The 26844-nt window shown below is 41.8% G+C and overlaps 1 protein-coding gene across 1 annotated transcript in view; it reads right to left on the reverse strand.

Annotated features, from left to right (window-relative positions):
• Nucleotides 1-26844, reverse strand: part of MBOAT2 (membrane bound O-acyltransferase domain containing 2) — a 116116-nt gene that overhangs the window by 41707 nt on the left and 47565 nt on the right. Inside the window, exon 3 of the mRNA XM_021697429.2 lies at nucleotides 21442-21519. Coding sequence (XP_021553104.1) covers nucleotides 21442-21519 — 78 coding nt within the window. The remainder of the gene's footprint in view (nucleotides 1-21441; nucleotides 21520-26844) is intronic.

A 26844-nucleotide genomic window follows, 5' to 3' on the forward strand; every position in this document is an offset into this window, starting at 1 on the left:
AGTATTCTTATATGTAAATCTTGTGCAAAGTTAGTCACGTGGATCAATAAGCAGAGTCGAATCCAGAAATAAAGCCACACATATAGATGAGTTGCAATCTAATACAGAAAAGACGGTATTTGCAATTAACAATGCTGGGACAAATGGATATATGAACAGAAAAAAAGTTAATTTCAATCTGTAACTCATAACATATACAAAAATTAGCTCAGCATGGATCAGTGATCTAAGCCTAAACAATAAAACTTCCAAAAGAAAATGTTCATAATCTTAGGGTAGATGAAGATTTCTTAGAAAAGACACAAAAAGCTCTAAACTATAAAATAAAAAACTGATAAGGTGACTTCAAAATTTCCAAGTTCTGTTCCTCAAAAATCACCACTAAGATAACACTTATCATGATGAGGAGCCTGGAGTAATGTATGGAAGTGTTCAATCACTAAATTGTCCACCTCAAACTCATATCACACTGCATGTTAACTATACTGGAATGAAAATTAAAAACCTAATTTAAAAAATCACCACCAAGAAAATGAAAAGGCAAGTCACAGATGAGGAGAAAATACTCCTAATTCATAAAACTGACAAAAGACATAGCCAAATATAAAAAGAACGAATTGTAAAATAATAATAAATTTCGAGTTAGAAGATTTGAACAGACATGTACCAAAAGAAGGTGTCCAATTTGTCAATTAGCCCAAGACAAAACGCTTGACATCATTAATCATGAGAAATCTGAATTAAAATCATAGTGAGGTACCGCTAAACACCCATTAGAATGACCGTTGAAAAGTACGATAAAACCAAGTGTGGTTGAGACCATACAGCAGCAGATACCCTCACACTTCACCCGTGGGAATGAAAATTCATGGAACCACTCCGGAAAAGTTTGGCAGTTTCTTATATAATTAAATATACTTTCACCCTATGTCCCAAAAATTCTTCTCCTGCTGCACACATGCAAGAGAAATTAAAACATATATCCATCGAAGACTTGTACAAAAATGTTTTAGAAGTTTTATTCGTAATAGCCCCGATTCTGTAACAACCCAAATGTCCATTAATAAACAAGTGAAAGGAAACATAAATTATGGTACATACATTCCGTACAATGGAAAGTCACTCAGCAACAAAAGGAACAATCTGTTGATAAACACAACGACATGGACGAATTTTAAAACATTAAGCTGAGTTAAAAAAAAAAAATGGGGGGCAGACACAAAAGATTACCCTTTGTCTGTTTTCATATACTATAGAGTTCCATTTATACAAAATTCTAAAACAGGCAAAACTAATCTCTAGTGACAGAAAGCAGATCACTGGTTGCTGAGACGGAACAGGACTGATTACACAGGGAAAGGAAGAAAGTTTGGGAGATGAGTAAAAATGTTCTCTACTTTGATTTGCGTGGTGGTTACAGTTTATGCATTTGTCCAATGTTAACTATGCTGGAATTGAACTGAACTGGTGGTTTTATTGTTTTACGTAAATTATACCTAAAGTTGATTAGAACTTATTTTGGAAACAAACACATTGTATACAATCTCCTTTGTGTACTCCTCCTCATCCTGGGGCCCCAGGGTTTGCTGTTCTTTTCCAGGGACACTGATTTCCAAGAGGATGTCACCCCGCCCCATGATTTCACATAACCTTCTGTATACTGATAGCTCCCAGATTCTCAAGCTCCAGCCTAGATACGCCTCCTAATCTCCAAACTCAAACAACCAACAAGCTACTTAACATCACTAGGTGTTGCCTAGTAAGTCAGTCTTTGGAACTTAACATGTTCCAAGTAGAAATCCTGATCCCACCAAAACCACCTTTTCCCTAGTTTTCTCCATCCTGGTAAACAGCACCATCTCTCATGCAGTTGCTTTGCCCAAAAAAACCTAAAGTCATTTTTGATGTATCTTTGTGATTCCCATCCCCATATCCCAGATCTCCAATCCATCTTCATATCGCATATCATTATGACTCATATCTATATCCAAATCTATCTACAAATATACACTGGATTGAGTAATTCCCACTGGGAGCGGGTCTGGGCCTGGACTGATGTAATAGCATCCTGATTAGTCCACCTTCCCCTGCTCCCTCCCTAGTCTGTTATAAACACTGCATCCAGACTGCTCAAGACTCCCCAACAGCTGCCCACCACACCTATAACAAAATCCAAGCTTCTTCAAGAACTTTTGTTAACCCAGGATCTAATTTTTTTAAAAAATAAAACTTTTCTTTGGTTCTACTGGATGAATGATACCCATTCACAGAGACTTTTATTTTGATTACAACCAAGAAGTAAGAACTATTAAAGACTGATAACATTAGGACATTACTGATCCTAGAGAAGCCCAGCAACATTGAAAGCACCCATCACATGTGTGCACAGGCAGATCACAGAAATTCTAGCAATTCAGGGGGAAGGACAAGTTAATTACCATCAGTGTTGTCTGAAGTTGGCCATGATTTTCAACTGGTGCTTTTTGCATTAACTAATTTGGTGAGATAGGGCTCCATTTCACTTTAAAGATATTTTGTTCTTGTGTAATTGCTTGTTGCTAAACCATCCTTGGTCTAGTTGGTTCCTCTCCCTCTGTCTCCTTGGCGCTGCTGGGTGGAAACACAATGCTGACAGCAGCAGGCTCAGGTTAAAACTGCTAGTGGGTCACAAAAGACTTTAAGTCAAGGATCTAGTTTTATTCAAACTGGTATCTCCAAACCTTACCTCTACGTGCTGGCACATAATCCTGAAGCCCATAGGTTATCGTTTAATTTTGAAAAGAGACTTCACTCAGTTTAAACAAACACCTGTAAGTAATTCTCCAAGCCTACGTATCAAATCCATTTCTCTCAAAATCGATCCCAAAATTTCTATCCACAACTACACATTTCTACTCCCAGAATACACCATTTCCAATTAAATAACTACAATTCACCCAATCTAGCTAGCCTTTTTATTTTTTATCTAGCTAAACAGCAATAAACATAAGCCAAGAACTAAAAATTAAATATTGGTGGGGTGCATTAGATTTAACTCTAAAGATGCCACTACTGGGAAATGCAGACTGAAAAGTACTCAATAAATTATTTATAGGAGCAGAGATTTGGAAAGATCACTGCCTGAAAATTATTCATATTTTCTATTTAAAAAAATTATGATTAATCAAGTTTGTCTGTTTTCACTTAGTGGTTTTTATGTGGAAAGCGACCTGAAGAATTGTTTTTCTATGCAATGGCATCTGAAAGTCAAGTCAACATCCCAAAGGGGGCTCACCTCTTCTTTTGTCCCTATTTATAAGAAAGTCGTACATGCACAGAGTTTCAAAGTCAAAGGGCATGACGTGCTCGTCACGACAACCGTGTGCGGGCCCACACACCCACTCTCCTGGACCAATCCCTGGATGGGCAGGACAGGCACGCCCCTCGACAGCACCATCCTCTGCATGCACTTCGGGCCTCAGCTCTTCCAACACCTTCATCTCTGACTTTATACCTCGGACAGCGGACAGCTTACTATCACTTCGGTGGAGTTTCAGGGAAACGTGTGTGTTTAATCTGCCACAGACAACTAGCCGTCGCAAAATTCCTCCTTAAGGCCATTATCAAAATGTCAGGTTTCTAAAATCTTTTTGATAATTTCCTGAATTTTATTCTAATAATCCAGTTATACATTTAATGGACTTTTAATAAATGTGTTACTTTTCTCATTCTTTTTCTCTGCACGCAATAGCACATTCTAAGATACACTATTTCTGCTCAAGTGTTACAATTAACAGTTTAATTTATCCTCAAATAGCCAACAAGTGATAAATCAACTATCCAGCCATGTGGTCTAAGAACCAAGTTCCAAAGCTCCTTCCACTATTACCACATTTATAAACACACCCTCTTAAAGGTCACAATGGCCAGGGACGCCTGGGTGGCTCAGTCGGTTATGCGTCTGCCTTCGGCTCAGGTCATGGTCCCAGGGTCCTGGGATCGAGTCCCGCATCGGGCTCCTTGCTCAGCGGGGAGCCTGCTTCTCCCTCTCTCTCCCTCTGCTTGTGCTCTCTCTGTCAAATAAATAAAATCTTTAAAAAAAAAAAAAGATAACAATGGCCATTCTTCACATTTTAAGATCACATGTCTTATCTTTTCCTAGAGTTGGTTGTTAAAGACGTCTTTTGACTCAATACACTTGCCTTTTATAGAGGAATAGAAAGAAGAGAAAGATACAAGTCAGGGATGTTGTCACAATGTTTGAGAGCCAATCACCAGTAACAGTGCTGGCTTTCAGAGGATTAGCTCCAAACCAGTTACTTCCATCTCAATGCATCCATGGTGCTCCCTTTAGAATAGCTTTACCACACTTTGTAAACACTGGTTTCTTAGCTGTCCACAACCTTCACAACACTGAGCTAAACCATCCTCAAGGAGTTTGACAAAGAGAAGACATTCTCTTCAGTTCTGTTGGGTGGGACACGTGCATGCGAGTGAATGGTGGTGATGAATACGGGGTATGGAAGAATTAGTGTGAAAAGATCACCACAGGCCAGAAAGGGAACAACGGAAGGCTCCTCCCAGGATGACAAAGTCTATGTCGGCTCCAAACACAGAACAAGAGTGACAGAGAAGATGGTGCTTCCCAGTTAAATTGAATGTGTCGAGCCAAGAGTCAGCATCCCATGCCATGGCCAGAGTGACACTTATCTAGCAAAAACTGGGAAAAACAATAGGAAATAAGCTTAGTTGGTAAAACAAGGTTCTAAGTATTCTGAAGGGCATGGATTTCTTGAATATGAATATTTTGGGTATTCTCTTGTAGGCATTCAAAGGTTTTTGAGCAAAGAAGTAATAGGATGAAATAGTTATTTGGAGAATAATAAAGACTAATCAATGTATATGATGGATGGTAAGAAAAAGGAAGTCTGGAAGTCACAAGTATGGTTAAATACTTCTTTCAAGTCCCTGGCTAAGGGAGAGATTGTGAAAGAAAGTGCTAAGGATTTCCAAGGAAAAGTATAAAGAACTCCAACTTTTTTTTTAAATTTTTTATTTATTTATTTGACAGAGAGATAGCTAGAGCAGGAACACAAGCAGGGGGAGTGGGAGAGGGAGAAGCAGGCTTCCTGCCGAGCAAGGAGCCCGATGTGGGACTTGATCCCAGAACCCTGGGATCATGACCTGAGCCGAAGGCAGACGCTTAACGACTGAGCCACCCAGGCGCCCCCAACTTTTTTTTTAAAAGATTTTATTTATTTGACAGAGAGAGAGAGAGAGAGCAATTGAGCACAAGCAGGAGGAGCGGCAGAGGGAGAGAGAGAAGCAGACTCCCCGCTGAGCAAGGAGCCCTATAGTGGGCTGGATCCCAGGATCCTGGGATCATGACCCAAGCCGAAGGCAGATGCTTAACCAACTGAGCCACCCAGGCGCTCCAAACTCCAGCTTTTTATAACTTCTTCTACCTATAAAAACTGAGAAGAACAGGTCAAGGTTTTATATTTGGGTGTCTCAAGAAAACACAGAAGTTGATTCTGGAGTAAAGAAACCCAGGTTGGAACGCTGGTTTGACCTGTTCTGGCTGTGACTTAAGAAAAGTTGCTTGAACAGAGCCTCATCCTTCTCTTATTTAGTAACAATTTTCCCCCTGGAAGATTTCATTCAATTCTAAGGCATGAAAGCTTTTACCGCAATCACCAGACTCATCTGACTGCAAACCTCACACTGCCATGAGCCTCTAATAAAGGCTCTCCTGCTGAGTTGAGTTGCAGAGCCAGCATGTTACTCCTACACCTCATACATAACACCCAACACCATCCCACCAGCAGCTCAAGCCTCCAGAAGCCAATTCCTCCCTTTTTTTCATGCTCTACAGCCAATCCTCAATCCAGTCCTTAGTCCTGCCTCTATAATCTACCCCTTTGTGTCCACCTCTCTCTCCACAGTACCTTCCAGGTCAGAAGCGCCCAACATGTCTTGTCTGGTTTCCCGATCCCTTTGGAAGCTCCTGCTACACGTTCCCTGGAACAAGACCATCTACCCAGCAGCTGGAGCCATAGTCTGACAAGGTATGTCTCTCTGCTCAAAATTTGCTGGTGGGTTCCCACTGTACTTGCAACTACAATCTGGCCCAGCCTGCCTCTCTGAGTTCATCTCATAGCACTGGGGATCTTGCTCACAAGGCACAAGCCTGGGCCTCTCTCGGATCTCTGACTACACCAAACACTCCGAAGAACTGGGCACGGGTCGCTCCCTCCCACTCATGGGCTCTCCGAATGCTTCTGTGAATGGCTGGCTCACGCACATTAACTCTCTCCAATATTTCATTCATCTCTCTCTCTGAAATAACTTCGCTTCGATATTTGTTGACCCACCTGTCGTCTGCCTCCCGCCAAGTAACAGTAACTCCAGGATGGCAGGCTCAGCATCAGTCTCTGCCTGGAGCAGACTATGGCACAAAGCAGGAACTCGCATGTTTGAGTACTTGTTGACTAGAGCCCCATACTCCCAATTTTTAAATTGGGCTTAGTATTGAGTGGCAAAAGTTCTTTATATATTCTGGATGAAGTCCTGAATCACATATATGTGTTGCAAATATTATCTCCCAGTGGCTTGCCTTTTTATTGTTTTAAAAGGTTTTCATTCTGATGAAGTACAACTAGTCAATTTTTTGTGGGGGCCATTCTTTGAGGATCATATCTAAAAAGTCTTTGCCTAACCCAAAGTCATAAAGAGCTCCCATATTTTCTTCTAAAGTTTTATAGTTTTAGGTGCCACGTTTAGGTCTATGATACATTCTGAGTGACTTTTTATGTATGGTGTGAGGTAAAGGTATACTTTTACTTCTTCACATATTCAATTGTCCCGGCACCATCTATGGAAAAGACCATCCTCCCCCACTGAATGGCCATGGCACTTTTGTTGAAAATCAATTGACCATAAAAAAATAAAAGGTTTGTTTCTAGACTCTCAGTTCTGTTTCAGTGATATATGTGCCCATCCTTACACTATTATCACATCTTTATTACTCTACCACAGAGTACAACAAACTTTATTGTTCTTTTTCAAAAAAATTTTTGTTATTCAAGGTCCTTTGTATTTTCATATACATTTTATGATCAGACTGCCAATTTCTACTTAAAACACTTTCCGAAATTTTTGTGAGAGATTACCTTAAATCTGTAGATCAGTTTGGGGAGAACTGCCATCTTAACAACATAAGCCTTCCAACCCATGAATATGAAATCTCTCTCCATTTAATCTTTTTTTTTTTTTTAAAGTAAGCTCTACACCCAACATGGGGCTTGAACTCACGACTCCATGATCAAGTCACGTGCTCTTCTGACAGAGCCAGCCAGTCAGCCCCATTTAATCTCCTTTAATTTCTCTCAGAGATGTCTTATAGTTTTCAAGTGTAGTTGCAAGTATTTTATTCCTTTTGATGCAAGTTCTAAGTATTTTATTCCTTTCAATGCTACTATGAACGGAATTGCTCTTGTACTCTCATTTTTGGACTATCTGGAATATATGTAACATATAATATATATATATATAATTGATTGTGTCTCCTGATCTTGTATCCCAAACTCATTAGTTCTGCAGTGTTTTGTAGAGCCATTCTATCACTTGTTCAGTTACTGTTTGCAAGTTTTATCATATCCATTCTTACTTTCAAGCTGTTGGTGTCTTCTCTTCTAAAGAATGTGTCTTGCAGATAGCATATGATTAGGTCCTTTTTTTTTTTTTTATCCCATCTGCCTTTTGATTCACATTTAATGTAATTACTGATGTGTTTAGATTTACATCTGCCATTTTGCTATTTGATTCAGGTATATCTCGGGTCTTTTTTGTTCCTTCTTTACTGACTCATTTTTTATTAAAAAATGTTTGGTAGCGTATTGTTTTAATTCCTATGTTGATTTTTTTTTCATTGTACATTTTTTAGTTATTTTCTCAGCGATTATTCTAGGGATTAGAGTATGCATCTTATCACTCTTTCAGATTAATGGTGACTTAATTCTGATAAAATACAGCAAGTTTGCTGTATTTCCTCCCTCGTCTTTTATCCTTCTACTGTCACATATATGGCATCTATATATGCTGTAATCCTAATAATACAGTGTTATAATTATGCTTCATACAGCCCTTTGGATAAATTAAGAAAATGTATATGTACACCATCTTTTATATTCACCGCCCACATTTGCCATTTCTGGAGCTCTTCATCTCTTCATGTGGATTCCAATTACTATCTGTTATATTACCTTTCAACCCAAACAACTTCCTTTAGAATTTCTTGTAAGGCAGGTCTTTGAGTGTCTGGGAATGTCTTTATTTCACCTTCATTTTTGAAGGATAATTTTGCTGGCTATAGAACTTGTGGTTGAAAATTTTTTCTTTCGGCATTTAGAATACGTCATTCCACTTCCTTCTGGCCTCCACTGTTTCTGGTAAGAACTGCACTGTTCCTCCTTAGATAATTTCTCCTGCTGCTTTCAAGATGTCCTCATTCTCGCTGTCTTTCAACAGTGTGATTACAATGTATCTTAGTGAAGATCGGCTTGTTTATCCTACTTGGGGTTTGCTGAGCTTCTTGGGTCCGCAGATTTATAGTATTCATCAAATCTGGGATACTGATGGACATTATTTCTTCAAATGCTTTTCCTCTTTCTACTCTCCTTTGGGAGCACTGACTACGCACATGTTGGTGTGCATGATGTTGCCCCACAGAAACTGGAAGCTGTTTGCGTTTCTTCAGTATGTTTTACATCTCTTTGACAGACCGGCTAGTATCTACTGATCCACCTCTAAGTTTACGGATTCTTTCTCTGGCCATCACAAATCACTATGTTGTGCAGCCAGTATGTTTTTCATTTCAGTTACTAACTTTTCAACTCTAGGATTTTCATTTGGTTCTTATGAATAGTTTCTATTTCTTTAGTGATATTCCCTATTTGTTGACTCATGATCATCATAGCTTCTTTTATTTCTTTGAACATATTTATAATAGCTGCTCTGAAGTCTTTGGTAAATTCAACATCTGGATCTACTTAGAGGCAGTTTCAGTTGACTGCCTTTTCCCCGTTTGTCCTAATTTTTTGTTTAGAACTGGACATAGTAAATAATATAGTAACTCAGTTTTTATTTATTTTTTTCTTCAGCATTGTTGTGCTGTGTTCTTTTTTAGCTCGGACTTAATCTGCTGGCTCTTTCTCACCATGGTATGCAGCAGCTGATGTCTCTGCTCAGTTTTTTAAATACTTGGGTTTTATTTTTCAGTCTCGCTCTAGGGGTTACCCGTGTCTGCAGAGTGCAGTGGTCAGAGCTCGTGTTCCAACACCGTCAGCCAGTAAGGCACTGACGTCTGCCGCTGTATCTACACGTGGGTTAGAGAATTCGTTCACAGAACTCGTTTACAGCTCGTGCCCTCCCACAGGCCCTCGCAGGCCTCCCCTACGCCCGGATGCAGCCTCCAGGCAGCCAGTGTAGCATGGGGACCTTCACAAGCCCCTTTATGGCTCTCTTATTTCCAGTGTCTCCCGATTAGACGTACGCTCCACATCTGCAGGACAGCAGAGCTGGAGGCATTCTGTGTTCGCCACTGCGTGAGTTTCCTGCCCTCCAAACCAAGTCAGCTGCTTCTGGCATTAAAGCTGCTGTGTCCAGGGCCAGCCCTGCACTAACAGGATTCCTCTGCTAAGGAGTGAGGAGTGGAGGGAACCCCAGGCAAGAATACCACCGGTTCCCACTATTCTTTCTCCAAGTTTAGCAGTTTCTTTTAATGAATAAATGCTTCTCAAAATGTTGTTTGCTTCTGGTCAATTTCCAGAGCCCTAAAATGGTTTTGATGAGTTTGTCCAGTTTTATAGCTGTTTTGGTGGGGGGAGAAAATTTGTCAACCTCTTCATTCCTCCATGGCTGGAAGTCCCATCAGTTAGAACGCGTTCTGGTAGGCTAGCACAAAAACATTATATATATGAGAGGTAAATTAAACTTCCAACATAGACCCAGAAAAGAAGAAACTTACCTATACCTAGTGAAGTCTTAATGGCAAGAGGAGATTGCCAGACCTCCCTAGAAAGAGTGAACTGATTTCTGTCAAAGGGAAATCATCTCTATATTTACTACTCTAACAGAAGAATTTTTAAAACACTAAAAAACCACCTGCTTTACCAGCAGAAGGCAGCCATGCCATCTTCACATAAGATTCAGAGGTCCCTCGTTGTGTTTGCCGTCACGTTAAGAAGCTGCTGTCCTTTGTAGGGTCAAGTAACCACCTCTTCAGGATCCCCACTTTAAGGCTTCTCCCTGAGTACGGAATCTGGTCTTTGGTGACCAGAACACACTCTTGATTCCTTCCTAGAGACCAGCAAGTAATCTTATGTTCCTTAAGAAAATGCCACTGTCCCTGGGAAGTCCGGGCTGGCTGAGTGATCTACCCTGCCTTTCTGACCAGGTGGTCCTCTCAGCCGGGACAAAGAGACCGCACTGAGTTACAAATATAATAAAAGTCATGAGGGATTTCGTGTGTTCTTTTATGAAGTCTTATTCAAAGAAAAAAATGGAAAGGAGCTTAGCTGTATTCACTAGACTAGACACAAATAGTGACACTGATACATGAAGTCACTCCATTCTTTCCTGTTCTCACTTTGTTTACAGATGACTGAAAGGAACCAAACCACCCAGCTATTGTTCAGCTTTAAAAAAAAAAAAAAAAAATCCAACTTTTGCTCCCACACCTGGTTCAGTAACATAAAGTCACTTAATTGTTCTTCTCAAAGTTGACTCAAATGTACAAATAAAATTGGGTTTTGGCTGTTGGCATTAAGCAAGATTATTTTATCTTTCAAAATGTAGACTTTTATAATTTACATCGAGATTTAAGACCTTTGGATTTTAGTCCAAAATATCATCTGATTAGTAGTCCCCCACCTCAGCCTCTCCCAGTAAGTCAATCAATTTGCATAAACTTAAAGCTTTTAATAACATCAGGAACTACATCTGGCAGACAATGTAATGACAGAATCTTGGGAGCAACTGAGAAAGATAATTATCCACAAAAAAACACATCCAGATTTCAGCCTGTTCTCTATGCTACTAAAACCAGGACTCTGAAAAAAAACGAATGTTTGGAAAAGGCTTCACATCACCCCTACCAGTTTCCAATTCAAAGATCTTGGGCCCCTACCAAGAAGAAGATTAGGAACCTGTCACTCCCTGTTTGTTCCTCAGGGGCTGCATTTTAATATAGGGTCCTGACCTCCCTCCCCACCCACACAAAAGACCACTCAGCTTTCTTCTATTAAACTTCAGAGTGAAAAATTTATAGGAGGAAAGCGGGGGAAAAAAAGTGATTCAATTAATTCTTCAAAGCTCCTAAAAGCAATAGAAAGACTGTCAATTACAGTTTTCCATCATCTATATTTTGTCTCATAATACCAAAGATCTAAAAAGTAGGAATAGGAAGAAGACACCCCCAGAGCTGAGTAAAAGTTGAGCTGGTCAGGGCTTCTCATACACTGGGACCTGGAAGAAGAGGAACAGACTTCAGTCTGCCTTTGGCTGTAGGTTTGAGAAAATGGTCAGCTCACGAGCAGAGGCCATTCAGATACACATCCCAGTCACTAATGCTGTCTGGCCAGATTCTGAGGACACAAAATCGAATACAGCTCAGTCCCTGTCCTCTCAGGTTCCAAGCCCAGTAAGGGAGGTGAGTGCATACCAGGTAACACACGCCTGCACCCGCCCCACACCACCCAAGGGGCTCTGTGTATCACTAAACCTGATACTCATGTACTTTCACATTTTAGCATCTCTGAAATCAAGAATGCTCTCCCAACTGACAGCAAGTAATCCTCGTTAGTGGTAGATAAAACAATAGCATATCTTACAATCACTGACATTTTATACTTAATGGAATACAGTATACCTCATCTTTGCCACAGTCCTATGAGGTAGGAATTATCATTAATCCTAATGTACAAATGAGGAAACTGAGGCTAGAAAGGCTAAGTAACTCAGGGACGCCTGGGCATCAGACTGTTGATTTCAGCTCAGGTCAAGATCTCAGGGTCATGGGATCGAGGCCTACGTCGGGCTCCATGCTCAGTGGGGATTCTGTTTGCGATTCTTTCCCCCTCCCTTCCCCCCTCTCGTGCCCGCTCTCTCTGAAATAAATAAATCTTAAAAAAAAAAAAAAAAAGGGAGAGAGAGAAGCTAAGGAACTCAGTGTGACCCAGCCAGCAAGCGGGTGCGCAGAATGGGGCAGTGTGCCTCTCTAGCTGGGATCTCAACCACAGCGTGGCTCCACCTGTGAACAAATTTGTCCAGCACAATACGTGATATACAGGAGCCGTACAAGGTGAGACTGACTACTTCTAGGAGGAAGGGGAGAAGGGGGAAGGGCTTGGGCCCCCGAGGTCACACCCTGCAGGACCAGCAGGAATGCATGTTGGGGTGGGGGGCTCCCGGCAAACACAAAGGGACCAAGTGTAAAACAGCAGAGTGTGTGTTCAGAACTACAAATGGCCCATTATGGCTGGGCCTGTCAGAGAGTTGAGGAGTGAGAGCGGTAACCGAGGGAGGAAAAGGAAGGCAGGGCAAAGGCACAAAGGCACAAAGGCGCTGCCAAGCTGCCAAGCTAAAGGGAGCCCGTGCACAGTCCAGAGCAAAAGAGAGCCACGGTCAGGCAGACATTTTAACAGCCCATCGGGGCAGCAGAGCAGAGGCCAGACTCACACGCACGACCCCTGGGCAGCCGTGGACTTGAGGCATCGGGAGGGAGGGAACAGCAGCAGCTAACAAGGCTCACTACACGGCAGTTGCTGTTTTACTTGCCTACAAATGTCTAAACTTCAAAACAACCCAAGAGGAAACCGAAGCACCAAGAGTTCCTAGTAACGGCTAGACGTGGAAGGGACAGGGAGCAGCAAGGACCCCCTCCCATACCTGCCTTGGCTGCCCCGCTGCCAGAGAGAGAGTCAGCAAGGAAGAAGAGAGCTGAGGCCCAAGATGTGTTTGGTTCCACATGTGGGCTGGGTGTGGAATGAACGGGACGAGGGAGGGGACGGCATCCTTCTCTGTCTGGGAAGGACCACCTGCAGACCGCCAGCTCACATCTCCTCCTTGCCAGGGCCGTTCCCCTCCTCTTCCTCCTTCCTGCTACCCCTTCTAACACCTTACCCTGCATCTTTAAGGATGATTTCCCGAGGATTATCTTCATCTCTGTCCCGGAACTTTTAATTATGAACTTACATTGTCTGCTAAGTGTGAGACTATAGAAATAAGGTGAATGGACTTAAAGGTCACTGAAATTCAGAGTAATCTTTGAAAAGAATGGGAAACAAAACTGAAAAACAGCCATTAAAATAATTTGCAAGAACATAAAAAGACTTAGGTGAAATAAGAAATCAGGCATCCATAGTAGCCCCGTGTGGCTCTCTCTCAAACACCTGGCTGCCCGAGTACATTAAAGATCTATGTGCACCCCAGCCTGGACGTTTGCCTGGTGGTGTGTGTAATGATGAAGAGGTTGTGAGAAAGCTAGAGAAAAACAGAAAGCGAGGTCAGGAAGACACTGACGAGGAGAACCAGGGACAGCGGAGTGGAGACATCACGGTTTCTGGGCTCTGGATGCATGTGTCTGTCATTTCCTGTACCACCAGGCAGGCGGCCCGTCGTGGACTGAGCCAGGGGGAGCAAGGGAGTACATAAGCACAGAGACAGAAGGCTGTGCTCTCTGAGGGTTCCAGAACTTACAGATTTCAGAAGCAGAACGGCACCAGGCAAGTGGACAGCGAGAGCACAAACATAAAGAACAGTGGCGAGGAGCTCAGATGTTTTCGTTGACAGCGGCTGGGTGAGAGCTCCACAAAGCCCACATGGGAGGCATGAAAGAATCCTAAAGAGGCTGCTCTCAGATTTTTCGGTCTCAGGATCCTGTACCCACTTAAAAATTATTGAGGAAACCAAAGAAGCATAACCCACATAAACAAGAGCCACTGGTCTTTACCACACTAGAATAAAACTGAGAATTTTAAAAATATTTAATTCAAAAGTAATGATAAACCTAGTACATGCCAATATAAACAACACTTTTAGGAAAAATATATTTTCTAAGTATATTTAAAACACAGTTAATGAGAAGAGGGGCAATGTTTTACACTTGTGCAAGTCTCCTTCACGTCTGACTTAACAGAAGATAGCTGAACTCACAAATGCTCTAATGCAGTCTCACCCAGCACGCAGTCTCTGGAGAAAGCCCCACTGTCTACCCATGAGAGAATGAAAATGAAAAAGGCAAATAATGTCTAAATGTCACTATGGAAATAGTTTTGACCTTCCCACCTCCTAGAAGGACCTCAGGGACTCCCAGGGGTCTCTGGACCACACTTTGCTAACTATGATCTAGAGGAGGGCAGACCATGGTGATCAGGAGAGACAAAAGACAGAACATGCAGGTAAGCCCCCAGACTGGAAAACCGTGAGGGGAGGTGGGAGAACATCTGCCTCACGTCAGCAGACAAAAACATTCAATCAGATGTCACATTCTGCCGGCACTCTTTTTGTTTCATTGCTTGTGGAGGTGGAGGGGTGCGACGTATCAGAATCGTGATCTCATTCCCCTAAATTCTGATATAATCTCTCCCTTTACGCCCAAGAGGTGAGAATGCCTGGTATGGAAAACATATTGCTAATAAAAGTATGTTCTGTTAGGTATTGGGGGTAAGAAGAATGATTTACTTACAGAAGCCACCAAATGAAGTGCAGGTAAATTAAGAACCTAACCCCAGAGGGGCACCTGGGTGGCACAGTCAGTTAAGCATCCAACTCGGCTTTCGCTCAGGTCACGATATCAAGCCCTGCATCGGGCTCCACGCTCAGCACAGAATCTGCTTGAGATTCTCTCTCCCTCTGCCCCTCCCGCTCGTGCTCCCTTTCTCTAAAATAAATCTTAAAAAAAAAAAAAAATTACCCAAGATTTAGAATTACAAGTTTTAGCTTCCCAATACAGTGTTCAAACTAAGATTAATTTATATTACTTGTATGCACACCAAATAACAAGGAAGGAAAACAACCCCGAAATAAAAGGGGTGGGACACTGATTGTTTCCCATAGAAAATCTGCACATTGGTACGGCTGGGGAGGAGCTGAGGCTAGTGGCTGGGTGCATGGGCTCTGGTAGTGAACAGGTTTGGTTTCAAACTCTGGGCCTGCTGAGGACTAGTTGTATGGACCTGGGGCAGGTGCACGGCTCTCAACCGTGAGGCTGAGAGAACAGGCTTCCAGCACTGGGCAGTCGTGACGACCACATGGAAATTCACTTCAGCATTTGATGTGTATCTGACATAGAATTTGGATTTAATAAATGTTGGCTATTAATGGTAATTTAGCTATTACCACGACTACATTATTGATTAATGTTCTATTGTCCTTCAGGGAGTTTATACTATTCACCTCTTAACTTTTATCCTTCTCTTTCGTTGGATTTTTTTTTTCAATCCTTTAAGTCTGTTTTCTAAACATTTTAGCGCTCTCGTGTTTAAGAAAAAAGCTTTGCATAGTAATCTAAGAGACAGCTTTCTAATCACTGGAATTTTAAAAGGAAATTGTTCCAACCATAGGAGTTCCAGACAAGAGTTTCCAAAACGCTGAAAGGCAAATTGTGCCTAGCCCATCCCAATCCTCTCTTCTTCCCAAGACAAGTCATGCTAAGGGCACATCCTCTGTAATAACCGCAAGATTAATTTCTAGGCCAGGAAAAGACTTGTAATCCCATCTCTTTCCGGTCTTCATTAAGTGAAAGCTCAGTTTTCACTGTGAAAAACAGATGCCCGCGCTCACCCACCATCATACCCTTTCACCAAAATGCCTGGCCGTGTTCTGGGTCATCAGGTAGGTCTTCTATTACCATCTGTCTATCTTTCCATAACTGCTCGAAATATGAATTATTTAGTAAGCTAGCAACAAGTAGGAGGAGGTCAGTACTTTTTTCCCTACACAAATTATCTAAAAGTATTTTAAAATTCTATTTCTCGTCAAGTGACATTAAAACAGCATTTTAGAATCTATATTTATTATGTATTTTAGTAAATATCGACCTGAAGTACAGCACTTACAAAAGTCTGAACAAGTTTAAAGAATGGGAGAGGTTTTAGAGATTAAAATCACTGTTATTCGGGTATTTATTTAAAGGTTAAAGCATTTTTAAAAGACCCCAACACTTCATTCTAATGAAGACTAAGAGAAAGCCAGTCAAAATACAATGACTCAATGGTGCTTGTTACCCTTTCAAAAAATAAATAGGATTTGTATGCTGTCCGGTAAACAGCTGAAAATCTTCTAAAGACCACAACAACAAATCTTTAAAGGAATGCTGGTAAATAATCTAACAACATACATGAATTTCACAGACTTCCATGCCTGACGGTTACTGGTTCTGTGACTGTGTTCAAGTGAACTGACCTCTGGGACCTTAGGAATACCTCCTAAGCAGGCCTGTTGGGACAGTTAATTGGGATATTTGTAAAAAGCACTCCACAAAGGGACTGGCACCTAGAAGTCCCTCCATCATTTAAATGCCAAAGTCAGAGTCCAAGGGCTCTCTTAAATCATACTGCTTCTAACATTGTGAAGACAAAACTCACACATGTGAACAGGTTACTATAAGGATACACCACAGGTACTTCTATCCATTAGCAAGCCCTAATTTTCCAAAACCATTTCCTCACTTCTTACTCAAAAGTTAAGGAGAAGAAGAAAACATCACAAAGTTTTTATTCTCACAAAACTTCGACAAGGACCACATATTTTATGTAAGTGGCATGTGTTATGACATATTACTGAGTGATTTTGCTCATCATCCTAACAGATGGTTATGTGAGTTTTTTAATTTTTCTTTCAACATTCTGGCAAGGATGAAGGTCTTAATGTAAAAGTAAAATTAGTTTCCAGAAGTATCTAAAACCAGAAAATGAGTCCTTACACTCTTCCAATGAAAACTACTCTTCTTTTTAATTATCACAACTATCCAGTTAAATTTTGATAATATATGAATTGTTATCTTCAAAACAAGAAGGATATATCATTTAATTGGATAATATCACCAAAACTCTTCCGTTTTTTAAGTGATTAATTTGGGGTATTAGTTATTAATCTTGACATTTTTAGACAGACCTGCTGTGGCAGAACCTCATTACACAAGTAATCCTTGCAAACTTCTCTTTACTCTAACACATTCAGATGAACAGCATCACCCAAAGTAACAGCTTTATTTACCAAGGGATGATGTGTCAGTCTTATTAGCATCCCTACATTAATATAATCCCCCTACTTTGTATAAAAACCCTCGCTTAATCCTAAGGGGGAAAAAAAAACAAAAAAACTTGCTCAAGGATAACCAAACCCTCCTTAACAGAGAGATCCAGTATACAATTAGAAATAAAATTTAGAATTCAAATACCTCCAAAAGAGACACTATAATTGACTGAATGGCATAAAGGAAACTGAATCATGCCCTTCCCTGAGTACAGGGTTTTATGGAATGATGCTATGTCCTCAAGATTTTTCAGAAATCCAACGGAATCTAAACATCCTATCGCCAAGTAACAGGTTTTCCTCCCTATGAGAATTGAGAATATTCAAAAACCTTAGATCCTAAGCACAATATGCTACAAGGACACTGCATTTTTTTGGAAAAAGGTATCTGCATCTTTGTTCTAAGGAAGAGCGACGGACACATACAAACCTCTGCCTTTGTTGGGGACCCTGTTGGCTCTCATTCCTTTTTTCTCAATCAATTTAGGGCATTTCTTTTTTAATGACTCATTCTCATAATCATCATGCTTAATGTTTAGAAGTAATCTGCAGAGGTAAAAAGCCTGGGCCCTGGGTAAAGGCAGACACACCTAGTTCCAATCCTAGATCCATCACTTACTAAGCCATGTTTCCCTGTGGGATAGGTCTCCCACGCCACCTCCAAAGGCTATTGCTAGGATTAAGTGCCAATGTATGGGCTTTGCACAGTGACTGTACACCATAATTACAGAAGGATTAACTATTATCAAAATAAGATCACATAAAAAATCGATTTTAGAATTATGGTTTTCCAACTGAAATTCGACTTCTGGCACAACCATACCAAAAGGGCCCGTAATTTTATCCCCAACCACCACAGGGCTTTCAAACACGGTCCACGGAGAGCATAAGAGAAAAAAATCTAAGAGTTCAGTTTCCTTCCTGCCACATTTTTTTCCCTCTCGTGGGAGCATGAGGTTGTTCTCAGTGAAGTTAATATTTTCCCCACAGAGTTCCTGCTGAGCCACTACCTGCTGCTAATTAACTTCATGAGGACAAATTTTCAAGTGACTTGAGGCTTCTGCCTGCCAGATGGCATTTCCGAGATCATCATTCCTTCCTAGTAGAGTTCGGGCAGTTCCTAATGCCATTTTCGTCTAGGAATCCATATTGTAGGAGTCTCGTTAGAGCTGGCAGTTAATAAGTGGACGTGACCCTGGGCTACCTGCTCCTCGGGGTCTTCCTGGATGGACATCGAGGCCAGGTCAGCTATAGCTGCCTCTTCTTGCCCCAGCCCCACCCCAACACCCAGGACTGCGGCTCTACCAGGAAGAACAAGGAGGAAGTGAGCCGGAAACACAAACAGAACTGCAAGTTATCCCATCAAGCATGACGTTCAAGGCCTATCGCAGGAATGAATGTAAGATTTGGAAATACCAAACCAAAAACATGAAAAAAAAAGACTCAAAAGCAAAAGCTACAAAATACTCATTCAGAACAGAAAAGATAACCTCACCTACTGAGAGCTTCTATCATCTATATGCTCAACCATGGGATTAAAAAATAAGTAAAAGATCCCTGCCAAGGAGTTCATGTCCTGGGAAGAAGAAAAGATGAGTTACGGTGCACGGTGGCCAGGGTGATGGCCCAGCTCTAACATGACATCAGGAGGAAAAACAGCAAAATACATGTAACTAAGAATGACCTCTGAGAGCATCTCATGCAGAATTTGAACACCTCTTCATCTAGCTGAACACTGTATACAAGCACAAGCACAGCTGGACGCCCCAAGTATGAAGGGGTGGGCACATGCTCCTTAGCACAGTCACCGGTTTAATCCAATTTAGAGCCAAAAAGGTTAAGTGACTTGGCCAAGGTCCCAAAGCTAATGAAAATTCAGCAGAGTGTGAATTCAAACCCATATATCCAGGACTCCAAACCTCTACTCATCCAGCCAACCACTAAGGCCACCTGGGTGGAAGGCAGAGTTTGCATTCCATCTTCTCCCATGACCTAGCCAGCTGTTAATTTCATCATCAATAAAGGAAGCATCTGAGGGGCGCCTGGGGGGCTCAGTTGTTAAGTGTCTGCCTTCGGCCCAGGTCATGGTCCCAGGGCCCTGGGATGGAGCCCCACATCGGGCTCTCTGCTCGGCGGGAAGCCTGCTTCTCCCTCTCCCACTCTCCCTGCTTGTGTTCCCTGTCTCGCTGTCTCTCTCTGTCAAATAAACAAAATCTTTAAAAAAAAAACAAAGGAGGGGGCGCCTGGGTGGCTCAGTCAGTTAAGCGGCTGCCTTCGGCTCAGGTCATGATCCCAGGGTCCTGGGATCGAGTCCCACATCAGGCTCCCTGCTCAGTGGAGAGTCTGCTTCTCCCTCTCCGTCTGCCTGCCTCTCTGCTTACTTGTGCTCTCTCTCTAACTCTGTCAAATAAATAAATAAAATCTGAAAAAAATAAAAATAAAAATAAAAAAAACAAAGGAGACATCTGAGGAAAGTAGGTGTTAATATTTCTCAATTCTTAAAAACATACGTTAGCATAATTTCTCCTTAACACCAAATATCTGTACTCTGTTCCCTACTGTTTTATTCTACTGGACATATAGTAAATGGCTGATACACATACAGCCTGTCCTCATGAAGTTGATTAGCATTCCCAGCTAGACGCTCCCTCCTTCATGCTTCCCCAGCCCTGAGTATATTCTTCTTTTCTAACACTCATCGTGTTCTGACTGGTAGTTCGACAGTAAGACAGAGCACGTCCTCATACCCATCACTGGATCCCAGTATCAGCTAACAAATATCTGTTGCATGACTGACTGTCTTAGTATCTCCAACCCAACAGTGCATTTCAGAGGGTGAGGACCACATCTCCATTATCTTTAAGTTTCTGGAAACACTGTGGCACACAAGAAATGTTTGTTCAAACTGGTGGGGAGGCAAGGTGATAGAATGGTAAGTTTAAAACTAATTCCTACCTCTCTGACAATATAACCCCATCCACAGCCTGGCAGCCTGTTGGACAGGTATGATTTTACTGTATATACCTACACCTTTTACATTTTTTATTGAGGTCATCTGTTTTGTTGAAAATTACTTGCCAACTTATAATGAAAATAGTTCAGCTTAACTTCTTTAGGCTAAGGGGATTCTCTACTCTTTCTGTTTTAACCATCCCACATTTCTGCTGTTTGTATTTAGATAATGGCAGTTCCTTTGTGCTGTATTCCAGAAGTCTGAGAATTTTTAGAACTCAAAACAAGTTTTCCCATAGAAAAGTCAGAAAACAAAAGCTGACATGAAGGGCGCTGAGGTTCCCACGCCCGTCCACAAAGGCTTGTTTTGCACATCTGAGCAGCACAGAGCCCAGCCCCACTGTGCTGCCTTCTCCAGGGAAAAGGCCTTCCTAATTACAGGAGGATGCCCAAAACACATTTCTACTCCTCTTCCTCTTCTGCAGGAGACCCATCCTCCCACTCCCATCCTTTCTGCCCCCCCATTCCACTCTCCCTGGGGACCGAGATCGAGGTAAAGCCCAGCACAGATGTGCAGGTTCGAGAATTAGGTCAGGGACTCTGCCCCAGATAGACGAGGACACGGGGCTATGATAACGGCAGCCCTGAGACGCAGCTCAGGGGCTCTAAAGGAGGCAGGGCCTGGGGCCCTGAAGCAAGAGCTTCAGGAGACGACGGGGAAAGGGCTTGCTGTCATGCAGGAGTCATAGTATCATTCATCCATTCACTCATTCATTCATTCAACAGACGCCTCATGAGAACTCGTAGGTACTGCACTATATTCCAAAAACACAACAGACATGACATGTCTGCTGTTTTGCCCCCCAAGAAACATTTGACTATATCTGGAAACGTTCATGGTTGTCACAGCTCAGAGGGGCGGGGGGAGGAGGCGCTACTTGCACCTAGTGGGTGGAGGCCGGGGACGCCACTCACCATCCTACGGTGCACAGGACAGCCCCCACATCAAAGAATGATCCAGCCCAAGATGTCAACAGTGCTGAGGCTGAGAAAGCCTGCTTTAAGTAATTTATGACAGCTCTTCTTGAGAACATTATCACAATTTAGAATAATTTTTAATGTAACAGAATTATATTTTGACCTAATTCTATTATAGGGAAATCCATATTGATATGGGAATAAAGGAACACTTACTTGTGCATGTTCTCCACTCCTATTATGATCATGATACAGTAGGAAATTCCACTTTGTACAAGAAAATGTAAGGCATACCTATAAAAAGTAAGAGCACTGTTAGAGACGGGTACCCACTCACAGACATCAAGATGAGACCACTGAGGCTACAGAGTGCTCATGGATCACACAGAGCATCTCCAGATAAAAGGTAAGGAATCTAACTTCCAGAGCTTAGAATTCTGTGAACACCTTAGAGGGGGTCCCATATCACAAGCCCCAGAAGAGCTGGAAAAATAAAATGAAACCTCATAAAGGCACACTCAGTGCCCTGACATTCCCCGTCTCCTAGCTACATGGAAGCACTGTCGGGTTATGTGGCTCAAGGATTACAGCTTTTTCCATAACTCAAGGCACAATGAGGAAAAGGAGTAATAAATCTGGATTTCAGAAAAGTCCTGCGAGAACATTAGTTATTTGTTTTCCCAAATACCTAAAACTGTTTCTCACAAAGCAACAAAAAGTACCAAATAATAGTATTGACTGAAAACCAGGTACACCCAAATCTGTTTATTCTGAAAGCATGATGGCTCAAATCAAATGATCTTCTAATTCTTCATTTGCAGTCATCCATCTATAAAACATTCTGGCTGAGGTGACACAGAATTTTCTAATGTTCCAATGAGGCAATCCACCATTAAATGAGAGAACTAATTTATCCATTCATATCACAAAATTCAGGCAAACATGATTAGGATTTCTGGTTTTAAACTCAATCCAAACTATCCCTAAGATTATGCATACATGGGCACACAGACTTTGATGGCATGAATAATTTATGAAAAAATTTTCAAACCATTGTACACAATTTAAAATATAAATAAGATCTTAACCTGTGATTAAAATTACTTTTTAAGCTAGTCATTATAGAATAACGGGCATCTCCAATGTGGGAAAGTTACTTAACCTTTTGAATACATTTTTCCACAGAAATATTATAAATAAGAAGGAGGCTCCAAGGCAGGCCCACAGAAGAAACTTATTTAACCCATTGAACAGAGGATGTCAGTCCATCTCTCTCTCTCCCTGTCTAACACACACATAACACACAAAGGAAAACAATGTCGGCCTGGAATACTACTGTAACTAGAAAGTCATGAGAAAGCAGAAAAATATATATGAGTATAAACTAAAACAGAAGGAAGCTTTAAAAACATGATTAAAACACACTTTTCTAGTTAATTATCCACCTCCTATTTGTTGCCAGCATTAACAATTCACTAACAGATTTAATGGGGAAATGATGAAGAGGATTACTACATACTTTTAAGGGCTTTATTAATTGAGAGTAGAACTCATTAAAGATACTGGTCTTAAAAAATATTTTTTTTGAGGATTCTTGGGGAAATACTTTTCTCCTCTTGTATGAGTAAATTTCCTTGGAACCACAACAACTCTAGAAGCTACAAGTTTTTTTCTCAAACTGTGTCACGGTTCCTTCTAGACTCCCTTGGCACCACCGTTCAGATGATGTGCTTGGCAATCTTTCAGGGTGCGACATCGCATGTTGCCAGCCTCCTGTTGTACCAGCCTTTGTCACTGTGACCGTACAAGGCTGTCCATATGAGGCAGATCTGCGTTCACCTCTGCGTCATTGACCTCCATGACAAGCCTCGAGGTGCTTCTCCACTCATTTATGGCACCTGGTGACTTTCTTCATAATCCCCCCACATGCAGCCACTTCACTTGCTCTCATTAGGAAAAGGAGCAGAATAAATACAGAGGAGCCATGTAGTATTTTTCAGGCTTAAGAGAGAATCCATGCGGGGTGTTGACTGGGGTATCTGGCACAGTAAGCACTCAACTATGAAGTATGATTAGTAAAGTAGAAATTCAAGATAGGAGGTACCCTAAAGGTCTTTAATCCAACCCTCATCATTTTAGAGTTGAGGAAACTAAGTCCTAAAATCACATACCTGGTTAGTGCCCTAACTGACATTAAAACTCAAGTGGTTTCCTTCGGGAAACTCACCCAAAGGAAACTCACCCACTGGCTGACTCTTCAAGGGGCAGAGTGGGGCGGGACCCACAGACTGTGCATCACGCCTCTCGAGCCACCCGAGGACTATGAGAAGAAAGTGATCCTTTATCTCAAAACTTCGGGTTTTTTTTTTTTTTTAAAGATTTTATTTATTTGACAGAGAGAGACACAGCAAGAGAGGGAACACAAGCAGAGGGAGTGGGAGAGGGAGAAGCAGGCCTCCCGCTGAGCAGGGAGCCCGATGTGGGGCTCGATCCCAGGACCCTGGGATCACGACCCGAGCCGAAGGCAGACGCTTAACGACTGAGCCACCCAGGCGCCCCAAAACTTCGGGGTTTTTTAAGATAACACACCTTATTTTGAATTTCAAATCACACTAAACACAGGTATAAATTGTATGTTTAGCAAAAAAGAACGCAAGTTTAAAAAGGTGGAGAAACACCTCCCCGCTTGTTGAACGGATCTGTGCGGAGTGTGTGTTTTCTGGCAAGCACCATCCTGGGCACTAGGAATAAAGAGTCAGCGGGACACAGTCTCTGTCCGCAGAGAGCTTGCAGTGTAGAGGCAGAGACACACAAATAACAGAGTACGTTAATACTGTGTGACAAACACTAAAAAAGAGATTGGATACACAGAAAATTTCCAATCTGGACTGCCACCTGGACTTTGGTAATGACAGATGATAATAATGAAAATGGTCTTGACCCTGGGTGACTTTCCAGGTTCATAGTGAGCTGGCTATGGTGCTCAGCTCTTCTCTGTAGTATGACACCTTTCAGCTCTCCCCATGATCACTGACTCCCTTTCACAGATGAGAAGGTAGAGCCAAAAGTGTTGGAAGTCCATGTCCAGAGTAACAGAGCTACCTGCCCAAGAAGCCCCGAGCAGAATCCAGGCTGACTCCAGAGTCCAAGCTCTATTCCACTAGAATAGAGCTGTTATCAAAGATAGTTTTACTTCTATCAAAAGATAGTTAAATAAATACTGTTTTACTGTTATCGAAGATAGTTAAATAAATAATTAAAAGTATAAGCAAATTTTGGGGCGCCTGGGTGGCTCAGATGGTTGAGCGTCTGCCTTCGGCTCAGGTCATGATCCTAGGGTCCTGGGATCAAGTCCCACATCGGGCTCCCTGCTAGGCGGGGAGCCTGCTTCTCTCTCTGCCTCTGCCTCTCTCTCTCTCTCTCTCTGACTCTCATGAATAAATAAATAAAACATTTAAAAAAAAAAGTATAAGCAAATTCTCAGTTAAAACAAACTTGCAGATGATGGTTAAAAAAAAAGGCCGAGACCAAATAGAAGTAGGTAAAATGACAGGACATGAAAGGGAAGTTGTCAAAATCAATAGCAGACATGACTGCCTTTGAGCCTAAAAAACCAAAGTGCTAAACTGCAAATTGAAAGGACACTCTACTTCCCCTACTCATTCCAATTAGCGAAGAGTTATTTAGACCTGGTACAGAGAAGTAAAAAAAAATTTCTCTTCCCAAAGAAAGGAATAGAAAACGTTTCTTCTTCAAGGAAAAAAAAAAAAAAAAGACCAGAGAACTCTATTTTTAAAAATCCTGGTTCTCACATATGATTTGAAATACTAAGGATTACGTAAGGTCAGGTTCCTCATGGCACTGTGTATAAAGCATCTGAAAAGCCTTCTCAGCAAGAAAACACCTCCTCAGTACAGAGTCCTAAGGAAAGAGAGCATGTTCACCTTCACAGTGCTCTGTGTTGTCCGACTCCAAAAGATACTACTTACATTTCAATTTTCTACTCTGTTTACACTGACCACAACATGAATGGTGTCCCTGGACTTGGCCAATCTGAACTATAAGCCTTCCCCAACCCCTCTTTAAAATGTGTCCCCCAGGGGCACCTGGGTGGTTTAGTCAGTTAAACATCCAACTCTTGATTTTGGCTCAGGTCATCAACTTAGGGTCCTGGGATCAAGCCCCATCTTGGGCTTCCCGCTCAGCAGGGAGATTGCCTAAGGATTCTCTCTCCCTCTCCCTCTGCCCGCTCTCTCCAATAAATAAATCTTTAAAAAATATATTAAAAGGGCGCCTGGGTGGCTCGCTCATTAAGCATCTGCCTTCAGCTCAGGTCATGATCCCAGGGTCCTAGGATCTAGCCCCACATCGGGCTCCCTGCTCTGTGGGAAGCCTGCTTCTCCCTCTCCCACTCCCCCTGCTTGTGTTCCCTCTCTCACTGTGTCTCCCTCAGTCAAATAAATAAATAAATAAAATTTTAAAAAATAAAAAATAGAGCGCCTGGGTGGCTCAGTCGGTTAAGTGTCTGCCTTCAGCTCAGTCATGATCCCAGGGTCCTGGGATCAAGTCCTGCGTCGGGCTACTTGCTCAGCGGGAAGTATGCTTCTCCCTCTGCCTCTGCTCCTCCCCCCTGCTTGTGCTCTCTCATGCTCTCACTCTCTCAAATGAATAAATTAAAAAAATCTTCAAAATAAATAAGTAAATAAGTAAAAAATAAAATGTATCCCCTAAATACTGGAGCATTTAAGGGTGAAATATGTAGACTGGGATATAATTTTAATTCAGAAAAATAAGTTGGGGAATAAATAAGAATGGTGAATAAATAAGAACGGTGGAATTTTTAAAACTGTTGAAGCTGGGTAATGGGCATATAAAGGTTCATTATTCTCTGTACATCTCCATTTGAAAAGTTTCATAATAAAAATAGTATATATATATATGTACACACACACACAAAAATCACACACACACTACCCCCTGGTATGATTTATGAGAAATTTAAATACAAGCACCTGGGAAAACTAGGAAAACTTTGATGCTACAAATCTGCTGTCAGAAAAGACGGTATGTGGGAATTAAGAGAACAGCTCTAAGTCTCAGGACGAGATACCTACAACTGGCCGTGCCTGTCAGAGGACTGGCCACGTGGCAATATGGTAGAGGCTGAATAAATGATCCCTGATTGATTTTTTTCATTGGTTTCTAGGAAACATCTGCAATTGCCAGAGCCAAAAATCAGATTAAGAAACGCCAGTATATCCCAACCCTCACAAGAATCAAAAACAACATGCTTGCACAAACACAGAGGCGATATCAAAGTCCTGCAGATCCTACACCCCACAAGAGGAACTACTAAAGCACAGATCCAGCAAGTGCATCCTCCCCTCTCAGGGAATTTTCATCTCAAACAAGAGTCTACAGAAGAGCAAACCTACAAAGCCTTATCTGTGAGCATGTTAATAGTACGGCAAATGAGCAAACAGCATGAGCTCTCACTTAAAAAGGAAAATTCAGAAGAAATCACAAAGAAGCCCTTCCACTGAGTCTCTGCTGCTTCGCCAAGACTGTGTGCTCTTCTCCTGATTTGCTTCTGTCACCCAACCAGTCACCTATAACAAA

The sequence above is a fragment of the Neomonachus schauinslandi genome, chromosome 10 (genome assembly GCF_002201575.2).
Source record: "Neomonachus schauinslandi chromosome 10, ASM220157v2, whole genome shotgun sequence".
In the NCBI taxonomy this organism is placed as follows: domain Eukaryota; kingdom Metazoa; phylum Chordata; class Mammalia; order Carnivora; family Phocidae; genus Neomonachus; species Neomonachus schauinslandi.